The following is a 22,373-nucleotide window of genomic DNA, read 5'->3' as shown; positions in this document are numbered from 1 at the left end:
CTGTTAATACTTAAGTTCACATTGCTAGTAGCAATTTGGGAGAATCGAGGAGCTTTTCATTAGTTTAAGAACGTTGGCAAGGGATTGAATACAAATGATTGGAAATCATTGAAATTTAAATCTAGCTATTCTGTTCTAGAAAAATAATCATTACAATTTTTTTGTTAAATCATATAGATGATGATAGATAATTTTTAAACAATTCCTGTATACATAAACAACGTTACGCAATAACGAGTCAACCCACAAATACATTGTTTTGAGATAATTAATTTGATACTATCAATTCGATAAGGAATGAATATTATTTTGATATAGTACGTATTAAAGTAATTCCGCACAGCTTCTTCTTTATTAGGTCAGGGATTAGAGTAAGCAACCATTCAAGGTGTGAATATTAAACATTTAATGATCCTATCAAATTTGGTACAGTCTATATAAAAAAGTTTTATGACTTTATACAATTCTTTTATCTATATACGCCATGTTTCGAAATCTTTTTTGAAAATTTAATTTTGAGGAGTTGTAATACATTTTTACGATTTGTATATTGGTTAGTAACGTCGATCCACATATCACGAATTATTCACATTTTCCATAATAATATTAAAAATAGATTTATAGTTTACAAATTGTTTGTATATAAGTTATTAAATAAATATTCAAATTGGACAACAAATTTTTTAAACTTTACATTTATTGCATTAATATATGAACAAAAAATATATACACAATTAATTCACAGCTTATTAAAACTAAGCAATAATATAATAATTATAACAATTACAAAAGTGTAATATTATTAACATTTTCTCACTCGGTATAGTGGTTGTCACTAAAAAGAGATGCAATTAGCGTTTTTTTACCAAAACATGATTAGAGTATTTGTATTTCACATATTTATTGAGGGCAGTCGCGAGTCAAGACACACTTGTTGGTTGCTGTATTTCTCACGTATTCAGATTTGCACTGACATCCAATGACACAGTTCTACAAAGTAAAATGTATGAGTAGATTAATTGATAATGTTGAGGATATAAAATATGAGGAAAAAGTTGATTGAATAAAAGAATTGATCGATATTATTTGAATAAATCTGAATTATTTTTTTACATAAATTTGATTTTTGAGTAAGAACTTCCGAAGCTACTATTAGAAAAATTTCTTTACTAAGTTTTTATATAATGTAATAATTACTTACCAAAGTGCAAATGTCTGGTTGAAGTCTTGTACAAGAAGGCTCACAGCTAGTTCCACAAGTTGTAAATTCTTCATTCTCTCCGCATCTAGCATCTAAGGGTTGTTGTGGCAAAGCAGCTAAAAAATTAATTTTTTATTAAAATTGCAAATCCCTTAAACCTGTATCGTTATCATTATGCAGTTAAGAGATTTGTGCGGTTTTCTAGTCTATCAAAATATAAGATTTGTAGATCATTTCATACAGGGGTAAAATTATGAGAAAGTTTATAATTGTTAAAATAATAAATAAACTTACATGCAACAACGACGAAAAGGAAAAGAAGAGCCAATGCACGGGACATCTTGAAGTTTTGGTTTAGCGCTTAAGCTTAACTATTGAAATTTGCAGCTGACCGTTTTACGAGTTTTTAGATGCGACTGATGGGTTCCGACTGGTGGACTTCAGTATTTATGTATCAGAGGCTGACCTTCACTTCTGATGTGTGGCTTATGGTAATCAGTTGACTTTTTCATTTTGCTGTCCATTGCTTCCTACTCTTAAGTAAATCATGATTCATTACCGTTTATCCAGTAAAGAAGCAGATAGTACTGCATGTTTACTTTTTGACTATTTTCATGGATTACCATTACCCGAGAATTCTTACTAAATCAACAATAATCTCGTTATATACATACACTGTACTTAGCTTTCTGTGATAGTTTTCTATCGAAGATTTCTAAGAAGCAAACATAAATGATAAGAAACTTTCGTCGTTACAAGATGGGTTTCCTAGTATTAATATATTAAATGTTTTTTCATATTTATTTTTTGATGTTACAATCAGTAATGCCTTAATCACATTATGCAAAGCAGTGAAAATTTATATATATCTAGTAAAAATTTATATTAATGTACGTACATTCGATGTTTATACTTGATATTAATTTTAACTTATATTTATGTTTAATATTCACTTCTCATTTTTTTTTTTTAGTTAGAAATCCAGACTATAGCTGTCAATAATTTTAATTACGCCCTTGGATCTTGTATAATCCTTATCATAATATCAGATACTCAACGATAAATCAACTAATTTATGCGATCAATCTGAATGTAAACTTCTTGATTAAGGAGAAAGGGTCAAGTTTAATTGTTTTTCATATTTGTCCTTGCTTAGAAAATTAAATTGAATTCTAGAGTAATGGTTTATTCAGAATAATATAAAAGTTCTTGGACACATGAAAACCTTAAACGCGTTTTTTTAAAAAGAAAAATGTTGCTCGCCAGACAATGTGAGAACATTATTAAAAAATGAATAAAATGCAATATATTGCTGTCATCTATTATTCAATGCATTTCTTAAATATTCTGGAATTTTTATTTTCCAAAATGATTTAAAAAATATTTATGCTAGCCGTAAGAATATATTTTAATAAAATGTATTACAAATTTTAATGTCTAATTTTTAAAGCTTCTTGGACGTTATATGGTGTAAATACATCGAGCCGATGTCAAGTAACTACTGCAAAATTATTTTAAAAATTTCTTGCCTAAAAATGAAGAAAGATTAAATATTTTTTTATTATTTTACATGCATAAGAAAAGTATTTTTGTTTCTTTTTTTGCTTTATTATATATTTAATTCTAATAGATTATAAATTTTCGGTAGAAAGTATCTAAGCCGAGTGAATTAAAAATTAGTTAAAACCATTAAAGAAAGTCTCACACAGCTAATAAATATTTTTATTGTTATTATTTGTTTCAACAGAAATAAGATCTTGTATCTTATGTTGCTATCTCTTGAAAATTAATTAAGTGGATGATAAGTTTCTTATTATCTGAAAATAAACAGTTTAAAAGACTTTCTTAGAGACGGTATATCGTATTTTATATATATATATATATATATATATATATACAAAATACTGAACGAAGATTTTCTTCATTGTGGAAATATTAGCTATGAATTACAAAGAATACATTCAAACTGTTGAAGCTTAATACATATTACTCAAACGGAAATGACGTAAATCAGTAAATCCTTGGAAAACCCACTATTTATAAAGAATAATAATATCACGTAGTAATTACATTAAAAAACCAAAGTGATAAATATTAAATTTACGGATTGAGCTAATTTAATAGATTAAACAGCATTTTCCTTCATAGGTGTAAATCTTAAAAAGTATTTTAAAAAAATATTATAGATTTTAATTACGAAATAAAAGACATAGTTTTTAAAGTCTTTGAATGATAAAATAGCTTGAAATCATCAAGTTTTTTGGAAAGCTGTTTCTTACAAAAGTTGTAGAATTTAAATTAATCTATATCTACTAAATAATATTTTAGTAAAGTTACTGAAATACTCCTCAATTTTTGCTACTATTACACTTGTAGCCTAATCTTGAATATAATTGCAATGATTCATTTTTTCAAATACATGTGTTATTTAGTAGCATACTAACTTTATAAATCTTTAACTAATATTTTTTATAAATAGGAGAATTACTCGTATAATAGATTTTAAAAAATTTGATTGTTTTATTAAAATGACCTACATTTGTTACATACAGATAAATTTATCGTAAAAATCTTTGATGACTTTAGAAGTTTCGCCAGGTGCTTAAATCAAAGATTACTGTAAGATTTATATCCTAGTGGTCTTTTACAGGTAAATACAATAATAATTTTAAGATAACTATTATGCACTTGATGATAATCAACAGCTTAAAGAACTAATCTTAAGTGTTTACTCATGAGTGGCAATCGAAGATTCTCGATTTGATTTGGATTCAAATTTTATCAGGTATATATGCATACCTCTCATGAAAGTTAGTATACATATAACATTAAATATAATTTCAAAGCAAGCGTATTTGTCTAATAAATTTGTTTTGTTTTTAATGATAGAGTAAAGTGATATGAACCGAAAAATTAGAGCACTAATCTTCGCGTAAAAGATAATGTATGTCTACGACTTTTTAAATTGACTTGCCGTTGAGACACTACCGTGTCTTTTGACAGAACAGATTTAGTTTGAAAACATGTTCAAATAACCTTAAGAAAAATATATTCAATGTCTTTTTCTTATAAATTTCAATGTTATTGAGGTTTTCTTAATACACTTCCTTATTCTTTAGTACTTATATTATTTTATAGCTTTATCTCAAAAGTTTTCCATTACAATATATTAATGAACCATTATATTGTGGACCTAGTCGGAGTAAAATATAGATACGATTATAGCAAATTCTATATTTATTAATATTTTCCACTTACTCAAAGTGAATACATTTCAAAAAAATGCCTTATATATATACATATTATATTAACATATTGCGTTATATGTTTCTATATATATTGCACTTTAAAATTCTTACGCACAATGTCTTTGATTTTTATAAATTATAGTATAATATATAAAATAAATCAATTTAAGAATCAATATATATATATAGGTATGTCGGGATAGATATTTCTCAAATTGGCTTTGTCGATTTATGCTTCTAACATTCTCTTTCAGGAATGCAGTCTCCATCTGAATTATATTTGTACCCAGTTATACATTTACAGCCTTCTACACAGTACTGCAACAAAATATAAACAATTTATAATAATTTGTATGAAACGTCTATTGGAACTCATCGTTTGTTACTTACCAAAGGACAAGCTGTGCCTGGATTTATACTTGAACATCTATCAAAGCATGCATTTGTACAATCACTGAACACTTCATTATCGCCGTCACAAGTTGTTTGTTGAGCAAAGGCAACTAAAATAATATACAAAATTAAATGTTTTATATTTATCATTCCTGGCTAGTTTCTGAAAAAGTCCGAAAATGTTTATAAATATTTCGCATAAAAGTAATATAATTTTGAAAAGATTATAAGACGACATCATTAGTTTAACCTTGAAAAGATATTTACAGGTTTGATGACGAATTTATGAGATATTACAATTTGAAATTATCCATATGTGTTAGTCTGACTAAAGTGGTGTGCGTGATGTGCTATCCTATATGCATTATACTTGTGTATTTATTCACGTAGCACATATTTTTCCACATTCAAATATCTCGTAAATGCTTGGATTAAATGATATTTTCATACAGTTTTTTGATAAGCCCGTGAAAACAAGAATATACGACGAAAAATATAGGCTTCCATTTAAAAGACTTGGGACGACTTTTATGTAACATTTAAATGACTTAAATCTCAACTGGTCTCAGAGTTTGCGAATTATCCTTCAAAGGATAACCCTACATTTTTGTATGCACTCAACTAATTATAATTATTTTACTTTCTATGTGTACTATTATTGTTAGTTTATTATTAAATTTATAAAATTTTTTTTTGTTTAATTTCTAATGTGTTCTTTTTAACTTTATATTTAAAAGCTTAAAAACTTTAGTATCAGAGAAATCAATACTGATCATACGCTTTCAAAAATGTACAAAAAATTTTACTATCGGCAATACTAATGTCATCGCAGCCTGAATGGCTTCTTAAATAAGATGAATCTAATTGATATTACTAGCAGCTCATATATAGTGATAGCTTCTTGGTTTTTCAAAATATTTTACGATTTCAATAACTTTAAAGATATCTACTAATGTGAGTAAAAATTATTACACCAGTATTGAGTATTAAAAGTCAAATTGAAAATATATAATCAACAAAACTTTAAATGAAATCCTTTAAAATTGCATTACTTAGACAAACTATTTTCTCAGATTCTATATATTTTTTGAAATTTTAAACAATAAATAAATTTTTCTAGACTACTTATTGCAGCTTGCTACATTATTTTTTAAAATTACACAAGATAAAGTGTCATGAATAGTTTTGCTTGAAGAAAGTTGATATTAATTTTTCTTAGTTGCTTGTTAGATTTAATATTAAAATCGTACATAAATAAATTATATAGTTACAAATGGGCTAGTATAATATAATAGAGTTTTTTTAAATTCAACAGTTAAATAAAATTTGTACTTACCAGTTGACAGCAGCGTAACGACTGCAAAAACCAAAATCAAATTACGGAACATGATGAAGCAAAGAATGTACAAAGAAGAATATTAAATTCTCGTAGTATTACTCACTTATATCTTCAAGTACTATTTACTTGCACATTAGTCAAATATTTTCTTATCTGCTCTGTTTTTTCAGATCAGAAATGTTTTCGTTTTAATAAACAAAAAGATTTGTAAAGTCAAATTTTAGAAATCTAATGTATTATATAAAACAAAGCTTTATATGCGAAGTACTATATTTATATAAATGGAGTGGTCTTTCAGGATTAATAACTTCAGCGCGTGGAAACCCATTCTTAAGCGCTAAATGCGCAAAGGAAAAAGTAAATATTATGTAAGGTGTAAACGAGGTATGATTCATGGAGGATGACGAAGGACGATGTATAATTGGTTTAATGGATTGTCCATAAATAGATTGTGCGACAGACATGCTTGTTCACGTAAATTATTTTTTATCAGCACACATATTGTTAAACTGATTGACCAACTAACATTATTTATTTATCAATTTTTATAGATAGGAGTGTTTTTTAATTTTAGAAGTTACACCTATCCAACGTTGATTTTCTGAACAAGTTTCTTGATAATAAAAAATGGATAACAATGGTTTAGTGGTTGATATATGAAGTAATTTTGCATATAAAAAATCAGTAATTATTTTATTAACGATTTAATAAAGGGATACATTTGCTTTCAAAATTATGCAATATCTCCCATAACATATTGACAGACAGCATTTTATTACATTAAGTAATGTATAAAATAAATGACAGGTCATATATTAGTACATAGATAATATAAGTAAAATTAATTGAATTGAATTATTTGATTTTTTCAAAAACTACTTAATTAGTTGTAATAGTATGCTTTAATGAATTAATGGCTATCCGACAGTAAAGCTTATATTTTCATAAAAACAGATTGAATTTAGATTTGCTCCAAAGATATTCAAATAAGGTCATGCTCGAAGAAAATACTAATTCTCTCTTTTGTGAACTAGTCTATTATTTCAATCTTATATAAGTTATAATAGAGATAACTTTTATTTTTTACTGGCGGGGAATACCGATATTTTGATAATAAGTAAAGCTAAAGTTATGTAGTTTCATTTATAAAACTAAAATAATATTCCCAAACATTAGCTTTTCGAATATTAGGCATTTAGTCTAATGTTTTTGTATACCTCTATATACTGACCTTAAAAATTTAATGCAACTCCTTGTTTTACTTACGACGATTACTGTCGATAAATTGTTCATAAATTTATGCCACGCGCGTGCTGCTGATAAGAAAACACATCCTCCATACTTTTCTCCTCCTTACTTAGCAATTCGTAAAACTGTACATGACTTCACAAGACAGTACTCAACAATATTTTTTTCATTTACAATATTTGGTAAGGAGTCATGTGCCGGAAATTGACTTAGTTTAATATCAATACACACAAAAGAATGACAGATTTACTGCGGTTGTGCTAATTTTGTGATTAAAAAAAATACTTCTGCGTAAAAATTTTGTTACTTAAAACGCCTGTTGTCTACACGTTTAAAATGATTTCTAATGATAGTAATGAAAGGAAAAGATTTAAAAATGTTTATAAAATATTTAAAGGTTAGAAAATATTGCAAAATATATAAAGAAGACATTAACATTTCTACTAAATAAATATATTTAGACTACTAAACTATTTTAAAAACTTTATGTCATGTTTCGTTAGAGTATTTGATCTTATAATAAGTTTATACTTAAAATCATTAACAGTCGAGTGGCAAGACGCATTGGTTGTAAGCATTTCTTACATATCCATTTATACAATTACAGCCCATGAAACATTCCTAGAAAAGAAATATAAAAGGTAAGTCATAATTATAATAAATTCTTTTTTTTAATCCACAAAACATTTTTAAAAATATTTTCATTAAAAAAAAACTATTTTCATCAAGCCGATTATGGTAATAGAATAACCAAATATTAACTTATCTAAAAATATACACACACATAATACACACTAGAGCATGAATGATAAAACAATTAAAAACATAAATAATACAATAAACAATACTGACGTAAGAGCAAACTGGCGGATATGGACTGTCACAAGTCATTTCACATCTAGAACCGCAACTTTTATAAATTTCATTTAGACCACAATTTCTTTGTTGAGGGGGTAGCGCACAACCATGAACATCTAAATAAAATATATATTGTGATATGTTAAAATTCCTTTTATCCTATTATAAATACACATTTTATACTTGCAACTATTTAGATCATATATTTTTATTTACTTCTAATTGCTATAAATAATATTTCCTACCTATCGACAGAACGGCAATGCAAACAATCACAACGTATAAAGAGCAAGACATTTTATTATACATTTCGCTGTTTATGGGATATGTAAAACCTTTTAACTGATGGGTTGCAGCATCTGGGCAAGCTTTTATACTTTGGACCACTCGCCTAGCTACACAAATAAAAATAATGATATTCAAGAGTCAAGTAGATTTGTTTCTTTCCCATATATATAGGGAACATTTATCTTCCTAAATATGACAGTCAAAGAACTAATCCTTTTCAGCATTTTCTTTTCAAATACATGTTACTAATAGATACAACTCATTATGTAAACCATAATATACAGTAATCTAACAAATTTAAGAACACAGCTAGGATATAGGCGGCAGAGCAAAGGTCCCTGGACGATTGAATATCTTGACAGCTGGGTATTTTAGAAAAAATATGTTATGGACGTATTATTGGTGTTTTTCAAATTTGTTAGATGGTGTTATTGGTGTAACCTTGAGTAAAGTTTGAAGAACATTCGATGGTTCCTTTTAACTTCTGAAATGATAGCCTAGCTATATTTTACTGCATGTTCTTTTAATTGCTTGCAAGAGCTTACTAATAGCTTTTTATTTACCAAAAATTGACTTTTGAGTGTGATGCATATGTTTACATTATACTATTTATAGTAAAGTAGTATGTTGGACCACTTTGATTACATATGTTTATTCGCTTATAAATTTATTTTTAAAATTAAAATATTTCTTAAGAGTTTGAGTTAACTAATACGTTAATGTACAGAATGTACTGCTTTGGAAAGCCCTTGAAAACAACTAAAGGATTATGTAATAAAGAATTGAAGACACATGTGTTCTCAAAAACCTCATCCAATGATAAATTCATCATTTCGTACATTAGAAGTTTAAAAATATGTTCGTTCATAACAAGTATTTTCTAAAATACTTAGTTTTTGAGATATTTTTACGTCTCGGATCTTTTTCTGCAGGTCCTGTAATATATAGTTCGTTACTTCATGGAAAGAAGGGATTAAGTTGAAAAAGGTAGCTATCAGATAATTAAAGTTGAAAATTGATTATATCTTGCTTGTGTTGTTAGAAAACTATATTAAATGATTTTCAAACGTCATTATTGTTTACAAAGTTTCATTAATTAGTAAAGAAGACACGCCGAAAAATGTTTGCATTACTCATGTTATAAGCGTAATTTCGCTTATCCTCTTTTTTGCGCGCAGTAGCGATTTAAAATCTATTATGCATGTTAAGCAAACAATCAAGCATTTCTTTGTATTTACTATGGGATAGTAATGATTTAGAGAAAGGCTTTACATTACTTATATATAAGTGACGTTTTCTGACTGGTTAATTAAATAGCCGTCGTAAAACGTTAATAACATATTTGTCTCATTAATTTTTAAAAAAGTTTCCTCCATGAATATCGTTAATGATCTCGAGTTCTTCATAAATCATTTATTTACAGTATATATATAGCTCCACCTGTAGAAATAATGACAGATGACTCACACATCTATTAAGCAACACAGATAAAAGTCGTTAGCTTCTGATATTGCGGATTAATCAAGTTTAACTCTTTGAAGAATCAACATGAATCATATGACACTTGTACTATTCGTAATTCTGGCAGCATGTTGTGTTTGTAAGTAAAGAATAATATTAGGCATCTTTTAGTATACGTGTTTTTAAAATATATGTTATTCTAATATTATCAAAGATATCACCTGACACGGTGTTCTGGTAGCTGAAGACATCCTTTGTTTATGGATATAAGGAATGATGCATGGGGTGTCCATTTTATTAAAGGTGCCAATCCAAAAAATATAGTTAAAAAAGAGGATCTTAGAAAAACCTGCTCTTACAATTTTTTGGTTTAGCTTTTATCAAAAACATATCAAAGATTAAAAATCCTTTTATTCGAAGCTTTTTACTAGTTAAAAAATCCGTTGATACTCAGCTTCAATAGTCTGATATCGTTAGGACAACTCATACTCTTACCGAATACTTCGAATGAAATAATCTTTAATTCATAATAAATGCTTAATTAGACGCTTTTGAGGATTTTTTAAATTTTATTAGTTTTTTTTTGTAGCAAATAAATATGAATAATCTAAACTCTTTGCAGATGCTCAAGAAGAGCCTTCAGCTACAATTCCTAGAGGTAAATGCCATGCGAATGAAACAATGAGAGTTTGTAAGACAGTGTGTGAAGCTACTTGTGATAATCCTGAGCCAGGAATTTGTAATAAGCGACCAGCAAGGGTACGTTTTTGTAAAGTAGTGAGAAATTTAATTTTAATTGCCTATGAAATCTCCCAAACTCCTTTATCTTAACAAAAATAATCATCAACCTTTTAAAATTATCTACTTTTCTCCAATGTATTGCAATGTTCATTAAGCGTAGTTTAATCCTTAAATATATAATAATAATCAATTGATCAACAATTCATGGATCACCCAATATAGCTATTAATTAATTATTTCGAAAATACGATTTTCAGATTTGTCGTCGAGGATGTCAGTGTAACCCGGACTATCTTCGAGATGAGAAAATAATGCGATGCGTATTGGCAGAAAATTGTTCCTAGAAAATTAATATATTAATAAAAAAATTTACATAAATTAATTTTTGTTAAATATATGTAAATATTCATAGGTTACAAAATTTATGTATTTAGTTACTTTTGTATCCTCTTACAATTTGTTGTTAATTTATTGCTTTTATTTTAATTGAGCATTAAAGATTTAACACTTAGATAGCAATAACGCAATAAAGTTAAGGGCTGTTCCTATACATAAGCACGTAATAATTAAAAAGTTAAAACATAATGCCTGTTGAAGCTTAATGTTATAAATTAAACAGAAGTTGAATTTTTGTAACGCCATCATCAATTTTTGCCCATTTATATAAATAATGAAAAGGTAAATGTATAAGGTTTTAGCGTAATGGTTGCTACGATTTGTAGGCTCTTTTAATAAGCTGCATACTCTAATAAACAAGCAAAATTCATAGAATATTATAAAAATATTAACAGAATATTTGTAGGAAATTGTAGATTCTACAAAAATTCTTAAAATATTCTATGATTTTTATTTATGTTTACATAGGACTCTTTCTGAATTAAGGGCGGAAATAAATAAATGCAATTTTTATCATAAAAATACAGTCACTTTAATTTTGTTTATGAAATAACTCCTCTTTTTCTTGCATTCTTCTACTTAACGAAATCTCTAATACTCGCATTGCAGAGTGAGACCAAGTGACAGCAAATATGGTCTTATTTGAAAACCGATATCAAGTTTAATATTTGAGTGACAACTGACATCGCAAGCTGATGATCTTTCCAATATAATAACCAGATTTTAAAGAAAAACAAGGGAGTGATTTTTTTATAATATGTTATTCGAAAATCTAATTATTTTACTAAAAAGAATAGTTCGCGACTTCATTAAAATATTTGTTTGAATCGGTTTTCAAATACCGCCGTAACATTAATCCACGTTTTGCTCTGTAATGTCGGTATGAGGGATTCCGCTAAGCGTAGAATAATAAATTAACTGTTATTTCAATGGTTTCAATTATGTATGAGGCGTATTTTACTTAGTGTTTACTGTTTACTGAGCGCTGGATTGCTTTAGTTGGATTCCTATCCTACCTACCGACATAACAGATTGAAAACATTATCAAAAATACGGCGCGTGTAATTTTTTATGTATTATTAAAACGACGAACAAAATGAAAAAACAGACATCTTAATTTAAGTCAAAGAGCGTTTTCTAATGAATCTTAACATACTTAAAAAAATAAAATCAGACGGGAAATAACGCAGATACTCGTAGTGTTAGTGTTGTCCCGCATTTGTCTAACTAGCTAACCTACCTAATCCTAATGGGCCCTGATTAGCTTTGTTGGTAATAATGGTAATTCGTCTTTCGAGTTCGCCAGTCTGCCACGGGCGCCACAGGGCACAAATGCAAAGTAATCGCGATGGCCGGTATTCATAGTCGTTACTTATATTTAAGACCGACTTAAGCACAGGTTATCTTTTTCTATTACTGTTAGGTGAAAAAGGATAATCGATACTTTAAGTCAGACTTAGTAACGACTATGAATACCGGCCGATGTATATCTTTTCCTAATTTTACGATGCATTTAGGAACCGCTTTGAAAAGACACCAGCGCTTTTACTACGTGCGCTTATGTACATCCTCGCTTACCTCGTATATTATTTTCCATTTTTACTTTAGTAACCTCACTATTTGACATTCTTCCATTTCACACCTCTTTCTGCTACAACTAGCATGTAAACACTTCTCCACTCCAAAATGGCGGATGGGTCTCACTTTTCGTATTCATCTATTGGTAACGGACCATTTCTTGTTGGCACTACATGATATTGACCAATCAGCGCTCTCAGAAACCAACATCCTGAGCGCTATAGTCAACTAACACGAATCTCCTATATGCCGCCGTTAGAAAAACACCCTGTAGATACTAAACTCGAGTCTTATCTAGGGTGCAACTTTTATTATATTTTATTCCTTTCATATTTCGATATTAATTTGTAAATTACAAAAACGGCACCAAAAATTGAAGTACTTAAATAAGAGTTCCCGTTGCTCAAACTCATAAAGCTAACTGAAAAGGGTATTGTCTCGACTTGTGAGTTAAACTAAGACAGTGATATAAGTGAATCATAATTTTATTATTTTTAGATACACAAACATTCAAAAAATATACAGAAATATATTCCTGCATGGATTAAATAATTTAATTCAACCCGGGAACGAAAACTATAGTATAGTTAAGGTGTGGTGTGCTCTTGGCACTTCTACAAGATTCCCAAAAACCAAAAAATGAATTCGAATCATTTACTAGTCGGAACGGATCTTGTAGAAGTGAGCCCCCCCACCACGACAAGGTGGCACACCGTCGGGGAGGGAGGCGGCGCCGCCTCACCTGTAACAAAAAGAAAACAAAAATAAACTTGAAAAAACGAGTATTCAACCCGAAATGTGGAAGGATTTTCAAGGAAAATATTTCCACATTTCAGATTCTAATTGGGAATTTCAAGGACAGACAAAGATATAAATTAATAAAGCATGCTACAAAAAGTGAATGAATAGAGAAGCTAACTAAATTGTTACTTCTTTCTAGCTGTTAATTGAAAAGCTTCCTCCTCTCGAGCGTGAATGTTAATTCACACAAAGGTCAACCAGATCATGACTGATACTCTCCTCAGTTACTAATTACCCTTACTTTCTTTGTCCCTTGGTGTGGATCCGAGTTGTCACACGAAGAACTACTACGTCGAGGAAACGATTTACACATCAATAAAGATGGACCCCTATTAGGTGAACTTAATGAGCCAACGTCGAGAGTCCACAAGGACAAAGTAAGTAAGGGTTGACAGTCACTGAAGGAGGATCAGCCCGAGCCAGTTGACACTCGAGAGTCCACATCTCAATAAACACCTGTACTTGAATTAACAGAGAATGAAAATAATAAAATTAAATTTGCCTAATCCTTGAAATTATTTAAATAAATGTGGACTTAAGTAAACGGACAGTGTTTACTTCCAACTCCTTGGTAGCCTTGTCCTATAACAGTCCTTCCTAAAACATAAAATAAATTAAACAAGTATGAGAAATAGGAATGAAAATATTTGCCAGTACGTCCTCCCCCGATGATGTCCCGATTCCGAGTGACGGTTTGACTTGGTCCAACCCAGGGTTGCAATGGCGCATGATTGGTGTCGATTCGTGTTGGATTTATGTCGATTTTCGACAATGTGGTCACTACCCATGGTCCTCTCCCGATCCAACTGAAACAGAAAGAAAATAAAAATAAACTTGAAAAAACGAGTATTCAACCCGAAATGTGGAAGGATTTTCAAGGAAAATATTTCCACATTTCAGATTCTAATTGGGAATTTCAAGGACAGACAAAGATATAAATTAATAAAGCATGCTACAAAAAGTGAATGAATAGAGAAGCTAACTAAATTGTTACTTCTTTCTAGCTGTTAATTGAAAAGCTTCCTCCTCTCGAGCGTGAATGTCAATTCACACAAAGGTCAACCAGATCATGACTGATACTCTCCTCAGTTACTAATTACCCTTACTTTCTTTGTCCCTTGGTGTGGATCCGAGTTGTCACACGAAGAACTACTACGTCGAGGAAACGATTTACACATCAATAAAGATGGACCCCTATTAGGTGAACTTAATGAGCCAACGTCGAGAGTCCACAAGGACAAAGTAAGTAAGGGTTGATAGTCACTGAAGGAGGATCAGCCCGAGCCAGTTGACACTCGAGAGTCCACATCTCAATAAACACCTGTACTTGAATTAACAGAGAATGAAAATAATAAAATTAAATTTGCCTAATCCTTGAAATTATTTAAATAAATGTGGACTTAAGTAAACGGACAGTGTTTACTTCCAACTCCTTGGTAGCCTTGTCCTATAACAGTCCTTCCTAAAACATAAAATAAATTAAACAAGTATGAGAAATAGGAATGAAAATATTTGCCAGTACGTCCTCCCCCGATGATGTCCCGATTCCGAGTGACGGTTTGACTTGGTCCAACCCAGGGTTGCAATGGCGCATGATTGGTGTCGATTCGTGTTGGATTTATGTCGATTTTCGACAATGTGGTCACTACCCATGGTCCTCTCCCGATCCAACTGAAACAGAAAGAAAATAAAAATAAACTTGAAAAAACGAGTATTCAACCCGAAATGTGGAAGGATTTTCAAGGAAAATATTTCCACATTTCAGATTCTAATTGGGAATTTCAAGGACAGACAAAGATATAAATTAATAAAGCATGCTACAAAAAGTGAATGAATAGAGAAGCTAACTAAATTGTTACTTCTTTCTAGCTGTTAATTGAAAAGCTTCCTCCTCTCGAGCGTGAATGTCAATTCACACAAAGGTCAACCAGATCATGACTGATACTCTCCTCAGTTACTAATTACCCTTACTTTCTTTGTCCCTTGGTGTGGATCCGAGTTGTCACACGAAGAACTACTACGTCGAGGAAACGATTTACACATCAATAAAGATGGACCCCTATTAGGTGAACTTAATGAGCCAACGTCGAGAGTCCACAAGGACAAAGTAAGTAAGGGTTGATAGTCACTGAAGGAGGATCAGCCCGAGCCAGTTGACACTCGAGAGTCCACATCTCAATAAACACCTGTACTTGAATTAACAGAGAATGAAAATAATAAAATTAAATTTGCCTAATCCTTGAAATTATTTAAATAAATGTGGACTTAAGTAAACGGACAGTGTTTACTTCCAACTCCTTGGTAGCCTTGTCCTATAACAGTCCTTCCTAAAACATAAAATAAATTAAACAAGTATGAGAAATAGGAATGAAAATATTTGCCAGTACGTCCTCCCCCGATGATGTCCCGATTCCGAGTGACGGTTTGACTTGGTCCAACCCAGGGTTGCAATGGCGCATGATTGGTGTCGATTCGTGTTGGATTTATGTCGATTTTCGACAATGTGGTCACTACCCATGGTCCTCTCCCGATCCAACTGAAACAGAAAGAAAATAAAAATAAACTTGAAAAAACGAGTATTCAACCCGAAATGTGGAAGGATTTTCAAGGAAAATATTTCCACATTTCAGATTCTAATTGGGAATTTCAAGGACAGACACAGATATAAATTAATAAAGCATGCTACAAAAAGTGAATGAATAGAGAAGCTAACTAAATTGTTACTTCTTTCTAGCTGTTAATTGAAAAGCTTCCTCCTCTCGAGCGTGAATGTCAATTCACACAAAGGTCAACCAGATCATGACTGATACTCTCCTCAGTTACTAATTACCCTTACTTTCTTTGTCCCTTGGTGTGGATCCGAGTTGTCACACGAAGAACTACTACGTCGAGGAAACGATTTACACATCAATAAAGATGGACCCCTATTAGGTGAACTTAATGAGCCAACGTCGAGAGTCCACAAGGACAAAGTAAGTAAGGGTTGATAGTCACTGAAGGAGGATCAGCCCGAGCCAGTTGACACTCGAGAGTCCACTTCTCAATAAACACCTGTACTTGAATTAACAGAGAATGAAAATAATAAAATTAAATTTGCCTAATCCTTGAAATTATTTAAATAAATGTGGACTTAAGTAAACGGTCAGTGTTTACTTCCTACTCCTTGGTAGCCTTGTCCTATAACAGTCCTTCCTAAAACATAAAATAAATTAAACAAGTATGAGAAATAGGAATGAAAATATTTGCCAGTACGTCCTCCCCCGATGATGTCCCGATTCCGAGTGACGGTTTGACTTGGTCCAACCCAGGGTTGCAATGGCGCATGATTGGTGTCGATTCGTGTTGGATTTATGTCGATTTTCGACAATGTGGTCACTACCCATGGTCCTCTCCCGATCCAACTGAAACAGAAAGAAAATAAAAATAAACTTGAAAAAACGAGTATTCAACCCGAAATGTGGAAGGATTTTCAAGGAAAATATTTCCACATTTCAGATTCTAATTGGGAATTTCAAGGACAGACAAAGATATAAATTAATAAAGCATGCTACAAAAAGTGAATGAATAGAGAAGCTAACTAAATTGTTACTTCTTTCTAGCTGTTAATTGAAAAGCTTCCTCCTCTCGAGCGTGAATGTCAATTCACACAAAGGTCAACCAGATCATGACTGATACTCTCCTCAGTGACTAATTACCCTTACTTTCTTTGTCCCTTGGTGTGGATCCGAGTTGTCACACGAAGAACTACTACGTCGAGGAAACGATTTACACATCAATAAAGATGGACCCCTATTAGGTGAACTTAATGAGCCAACGTCTAGAGTCCACAAGGACAAAGTGAGTAAGGGTTGATAGTGACTGAAGGAGGATCAGCCCGAGCCAGTTGACACTCGAGAGTCCACTTCTCAATAAACACCTGTACTTGAATTAACAGAGAATGAAAATAATAAAATTAAATTTGCCTAATCCTTGAAATTATTTAAATAAATGTGGACTTAAGTAAATGGTCAGTATTTACTTCCTACTCCTTGGTAGCCTTGTCCTATAACAGTCCTTCCTAAAACATAAAATAAATTAAACAAGTATGAGAAATAGGAATGTAATTATTTGCCAGTACGTCCTCCCCCGATAATGTCCCGATTCCGAGTGACGGTTTGACTTGGTCCATACCAGGCTTTGCAATGGCGCATGATTGGTTTCGATTCGTATAAGATTTAAATGGATATTGGACAATGTGGTTACTAATCCTGCATGGTACTCTGCCGTTCCACCTGAAATAAAAATAAAATTAGAATAAATTTGAAAAAACGATTATCCAACCCGAAATGTGGACGGATTTACATGGAAAATTTTTTCGTATTTCAGTTTATAATTTGGAATTATAAAAACCAGCAAAAATAATATTTGATTCAAGTATTCTATCAAAAATATACGAGTAAAAGAAAAAAGAAAGTAGTATTTGTTCTAGTTATTAATTGAGAAACTTTATTCTCTCGAGGGTGAACGTTAATCAAATTAAGATATGCCTTTATAAGTTGAACTGGACATGTGAGAAGAGTGAATCACCGTGAAGAATGATGCTGAAGGTTTCCCTTTATTTAAAAAGAATAAAGAAACCCGCAAATGATACCCTGCTTAATACCGAAAACTATAATGCCAATACTTAATTCGCAAAGCTAAAGAGTCACATATAACGCAAATCTAAACCTAAATAAAATACAGAATACACGCGCATAATAGAAATAGACGCATCGGAAGATTTGAAAAAACATGAAATAATCTTAACCGAAGAAGGACCAAATGCAGCCTACCGGTAGGTTTTCGGTCATTCTTCAGTTAATAAAAAAAATTTCCACGGTTTTACCCGTGGGACTCACTCATTCGGGGAATTACCAGCTTTAAACCATACATATTCTGCGATGATACCGACAAAGGGGATGTGGATGTGATGGCGTTGATGATGACAATGGAGATGAAGACGCTGACGATATTCACATGCGAAAAAATGTTTTTTAAACGGCACAACGCGACGCGAATTTTATTTTAACGTATACTACGCAGGGCAACCGCACCCCGCGACGAACATTTATCGACTGACACTACGAAATTCGGATATTTCAAACGGGACTGTGCGACGCGAATTTTATTTTAACATATACTACGCTGGACAACCGCACTCCGCGACGAATACTTATCGACTAACATTACGAAACTCGGATTTTTCAAACGGCACTGCGCGACGCGATATTTTTTAACGTATACTACTGGGGAAAACTGCTCTCCGCAACGAACACTTATCGACTAACACTACGAAACTCGGATTTTTCAAACGGCACTGCGCGACGCGATATTTTTTAACGTATACTAATCCGGAAAACTGCTTTCCGAAGCGAACACTTATCGACTAACACTACCAAACTCGGATATTTCAATCGGCACTGCGCGACGCGAATTTTATTTTAATGTATACTACGCGACACAACCGCACTCCGCGACAAACACTTATCGACTGACACTACGAAACTGGGATTTTTCAAACGGCATTGCACGACGCGAATTTTATTTTAACGTATAATACGCGGGACAACCGCACTCTGGGACGAGTACTTATCGACTGACACTACGAAACAGAGATTTTTCAAATGGCACTGCGCGACGCGAATTTTATTTTAACGTATACTACGCGGGACTACCGCACTCCGCGACGAACATTTATCGACTGACACTACGAAACAGAGATTTTTCGAACAGGACTGCGCGACGCGATATTTTTTAACGTATACTACTCGGGAAAACTGCTCTCCGCAGCGAACACTTATCGGCTAACACTATGAAACTCGGATATTTCAATCGGCACTGCGCGACGCGAATTTTATTTTAACATATACTACGCTGGACAACCGCACTCCGCGACGAATACTTATCGACTAACACTACGAAACTTGTATATTCCAATCGGCACAGCGCGACTCGAATTTTGTTTTAACGTATACTGCGCGGGACAACCGCACTTTGCGACGATCACTTATCGACTGACACTACGAAATTCGGATTTCTCAAACGGGACTGCGCGACGCGATATTTTTCAACGTATATTACGCGGGACAACCGCACTCTGGGACGAGTACTTATTGACTGACACTATGAAACAGAGATTTTTCAAAGGCACTGCGCGACGCGAATTTTATTTTAATGTATACTACGCGGGACTACCGCACTCCGCGACGAACACTTATCGACTGACACTACGAAACTGGGATTTTCCAAACGGCACTGCGCGACGCGAATTTTATTTTAACGTATACTACTCGGGACAACCGCACTCCGCGACGAACATTTATCGACTGACACTACGAAACAGAGATTTTTCAAATGGCACTGCGCGACGCGAATTTTATTTTAACATATACTACGCTGGACAACCGCACTCCGCGACGAATACTTATCGACTGACACTACGAAACTCGGATTTTTCAAAACGGCATTGCACGACGCGAATTTTATTTTAACGTATACTACGCGGGACAACCGCACTCCGCGACGAGCACTTATCGACTGACACTACGAAATTCGGATTTTTCGAACAGGACTGCGCGACGCGAATTTTATTTTAACATATACTACGCTGGACAACCGCACTCCGCGAGGAATACTTATCGACTGACACTACGAAACTCGGATTTTTCAAACGGCACTGCGCGACGCGATATTTTTTAACGTATACTACTCGGGAAAACTGCTCTCCGCAGCGAACACTTATCGGCTAACACTATGAAACTCGGATATTTCAATCGGCACTGCGCGACGCGAATTTTATTTTAACATATACTACGCTGGACAACCGCACTCCGCGAGGAATACTTATCGACTGACACTACGAAACTCGGATTTTTCAAACGGCACTGCGCGACGCGATATTTTTTAACGTATACTACTCGGGAAAACTGCTCTCCGCAGCGAACACTTATCGGCTAACACTATGAAACTCGGATATTTCAATCGGCACTGCGCGACGCGAATTTTATTTTAACATATACTACGCTGGACAACCGCACTCCGCGAGGAATACTTATCGACTGACACTACGAAACTCGGATTTTTCAAACGGCACTGCGCGACGCGATATTTTTTAACGTATACTACTCGGGAAAACTGCTCTCCGCAGCGAACACTTATCGGCTAACACTATGAAACTCGGATATTTCAATCGGCACTGCGCGACGCGAATTTTATTTTAACATATACTACGCTGGACAACCGCACTCCGCGACGAATACTTATCGACTAACACTACGAAACTTGGATTTTTCAAACGGCACTGCGCGACGCGATATTTTTTAACGTATACTACTCGGGAAAACTGCTCTCCGCAGCGAACACTTATCGACTAACACTACGAAACTCGCATATTTCAATCGGCACTGCACGACGCGAATTTTATTTTAATGTATACTACGCTGGACAACCGCACTTCGCGATGAATACTTATCGACTAACACTACGAAACTTGGATTTTTCAAACGGCACTGCGCGACGCGATATTTTTTAACGTATACTACTCGGGAAAACTGCTCTCCGCAGCGAACACTTATCGGCTAACACTATGAAACTCGGATATTTCAATCGGCACTGCGCGACGCGAATTTTATTTTAACATATACTACGCTGGACAACCGCACTCCGCGAGGAATACTTATCGACTGACACTACGAAACTCGGATTTTTCAAACGGCACTGCGCGACGCGATATTTTTTAACGTATACTACTCGGGAAAACTGCTCTCCGCAGCGAACACTTATCGGCTAACACTATGAAACTCGGATATTTCAATCGGCACTGCGCGACGCGAATTTTATTTTAACATATACTACGCTGGACAACCGCACTCCGCGACGAATACTTATCGACTAACACTACGAAACTTGGATTTTTCAAACGGCACTGCGCGACGCGATATTTTTTAACGTATACTACTCGGGAAAACTGCTCTCCGCAGCGAACACTTATCGACTAACACTACGAAACTCGCATATTTCAATCGGCACTGCACGACGCGAATTTTATTTTAATGTATACTACGCTGGACAACCGCACTTCGCGATGAATACTTATCGACTGGCACTACGAAACTTGTATATTCCAATCGGCACAGCGCGACTCGAATTTTGTTTTAACGTATACTGCGCGGGACAACCGCACTTTGCGACGATCACTTATCGACTGACACTACGAAATTCGGATTTCTCAAACGGGACTGCGCGACGCGATATTTTTCAACGTATATTACGCGGGACAACCGCACTCTGGGACGAGTACTTATCGACTGACACTATGAAACAGAGATTTTTCAAATGGCACTGCGCGACGCGAATTTTATTTTAACGTATACTACGCGGGACTACCGCACTCCGCGACGAACATTTATCGACTGACACTACGAAACAGAGATTTTTCGAACAGGACTGCGCGACGCGAATTTTATTTTAACATATACTACGCTGGACAACCGCACTCCGCGAGGAATACTTATCGACTGACACTACGAAACTCGGATTTTTCAAACGGCACTGCGCGACGCGATATTTTTTAACGTATACTACTCGGGAAAACTGCTCTCCGCAGCGAACACTTATCGGCTAACACTATGAAACTCGGATATTTCAATCGGCACTGAGCGACGCGAATTTTATTTTAACGTATACTACTGGGGAAAACTGCTCTCCGCAACGAACACTTATCGACTAACACTACGAAACTTGGATTTTTCAAACGGCACTGCGCGACGCGATATTTTTTAACGTATACTACTCGGGAAAACTG

General features: G+C 33.2%; 3 protein-coding genes and 1 long non-coding RNA gene across 4 annotated transcripts; 1 reads left to right on the top strand and 3 right to left on the bottom strand.

The window, feature by feature from the left end:
• Window positions 1-391: 391 nt before the first annotated feature.
• LOC136772621 (chymotrypsin inhibitor-like) lies at window positions 392-1,650 on the bottom strand. The gene is made up of 3 exons (XM_066725711.1): window positions 1,496-1,650; window positions 1,202-1,317; window positions 392-990 (listed from the first exon to the last, which is right to left on the bottom strand). The coding sequence occupies exons 1-3, from the start codon at window positions 1,539-1,541 to the stop codon at window positions 901-903; spliced, it is 252 nt and encodes an 83-aa protein (XP_066581808.1). The 5' UTR covers window positions 1,542-1,650; the 3' UTR covers window positions 392-900.
• Window positions 1,651-4,420: 2,770 nt separating this feature from the next.
• On the bottom strand, window positions 4,421-6,473 carry LOC136772636 (chymotrypsin inhibitor Ani s 6-like). The gene is made up of 3 exons (XM_066725739.1): window positions 6,179-6,473; window positions 4,840-4,952; window positions 4,421-4,767 (listed from the first exon to the last, which is right to left on the bottom strand). Exons 1-3 carry the CDS (start codon window positions 6,228-6,230, stop codon window positions 4,687-4,689), a joined length of 246 nt encoding a protein of 81 aa, XP_066581836.1. The 5' UTR covers window positions 6,231-6,473; the 3' UTR covers window positions 4,421-4,686.
• Window positions 6,474-6,936: 463 nt separating this feature from the next.
• LOC136772512 (uncharacterized) lies at window positions 6,937-9,174 on the bottom strand. Its single transcript, XR_010822473.1, has 3 exons — window positions 8,533-9,174; window positions 8,282-8,403; window positions 6,937-8,050 (listed from the first exon to the last, which is right to left on the bottom strand). It is a non-coding gene; the product is annotated as an uncharacterized lncRNA (long non-coding RNA).
• On the top strand, window positions 7,953-11,666 carry LOC136772511 (serine protease inhibitor swm-1-like). The gene is made up of 4 exons (XM_066725539.1): window positions 7,953-8,070; window positions 9,999-10,175; window positions 10,659-10,795; window positions 11,035-11,666. The coding sequence occupies exons 2-4, from the start codon at window positions 10,124-10,126 to the stop codon at window positions 11,119-11,121; spliced, it is 276 nt and encodes a 91-aa protein (XP_066581636.1). The 5' UTR covers window positions 7,953-8,070; window positions 9,999-10,123; the 3' UTR covers window positions 11,122-11,666.
• The last annotated feature ends 10,707 nt before the right edge of the window (window positions 11,667-22,373 follow it).

This window comes from Prorops nasuta, unplaced genomic scaffold, assembly GCF_024137725.1.
Source record: "Prorops nasuta isolate Cenicafe-Biocafe unplaced genomic scaffold, Cenicafe_Pnas_1.2 PNAS00004, whole genome shotgun sequence".
Classification (NCBI taxonomy): domain Eukaryota; kingdom Metazoa; phylum Arthropoda; class Insecta; order Hymenoptera; family Bethylidae; genus Prorops; species Prorops nasuta.
This window is presented reverse-complemented; position numbering and strand designations above follow the sequence as displayed.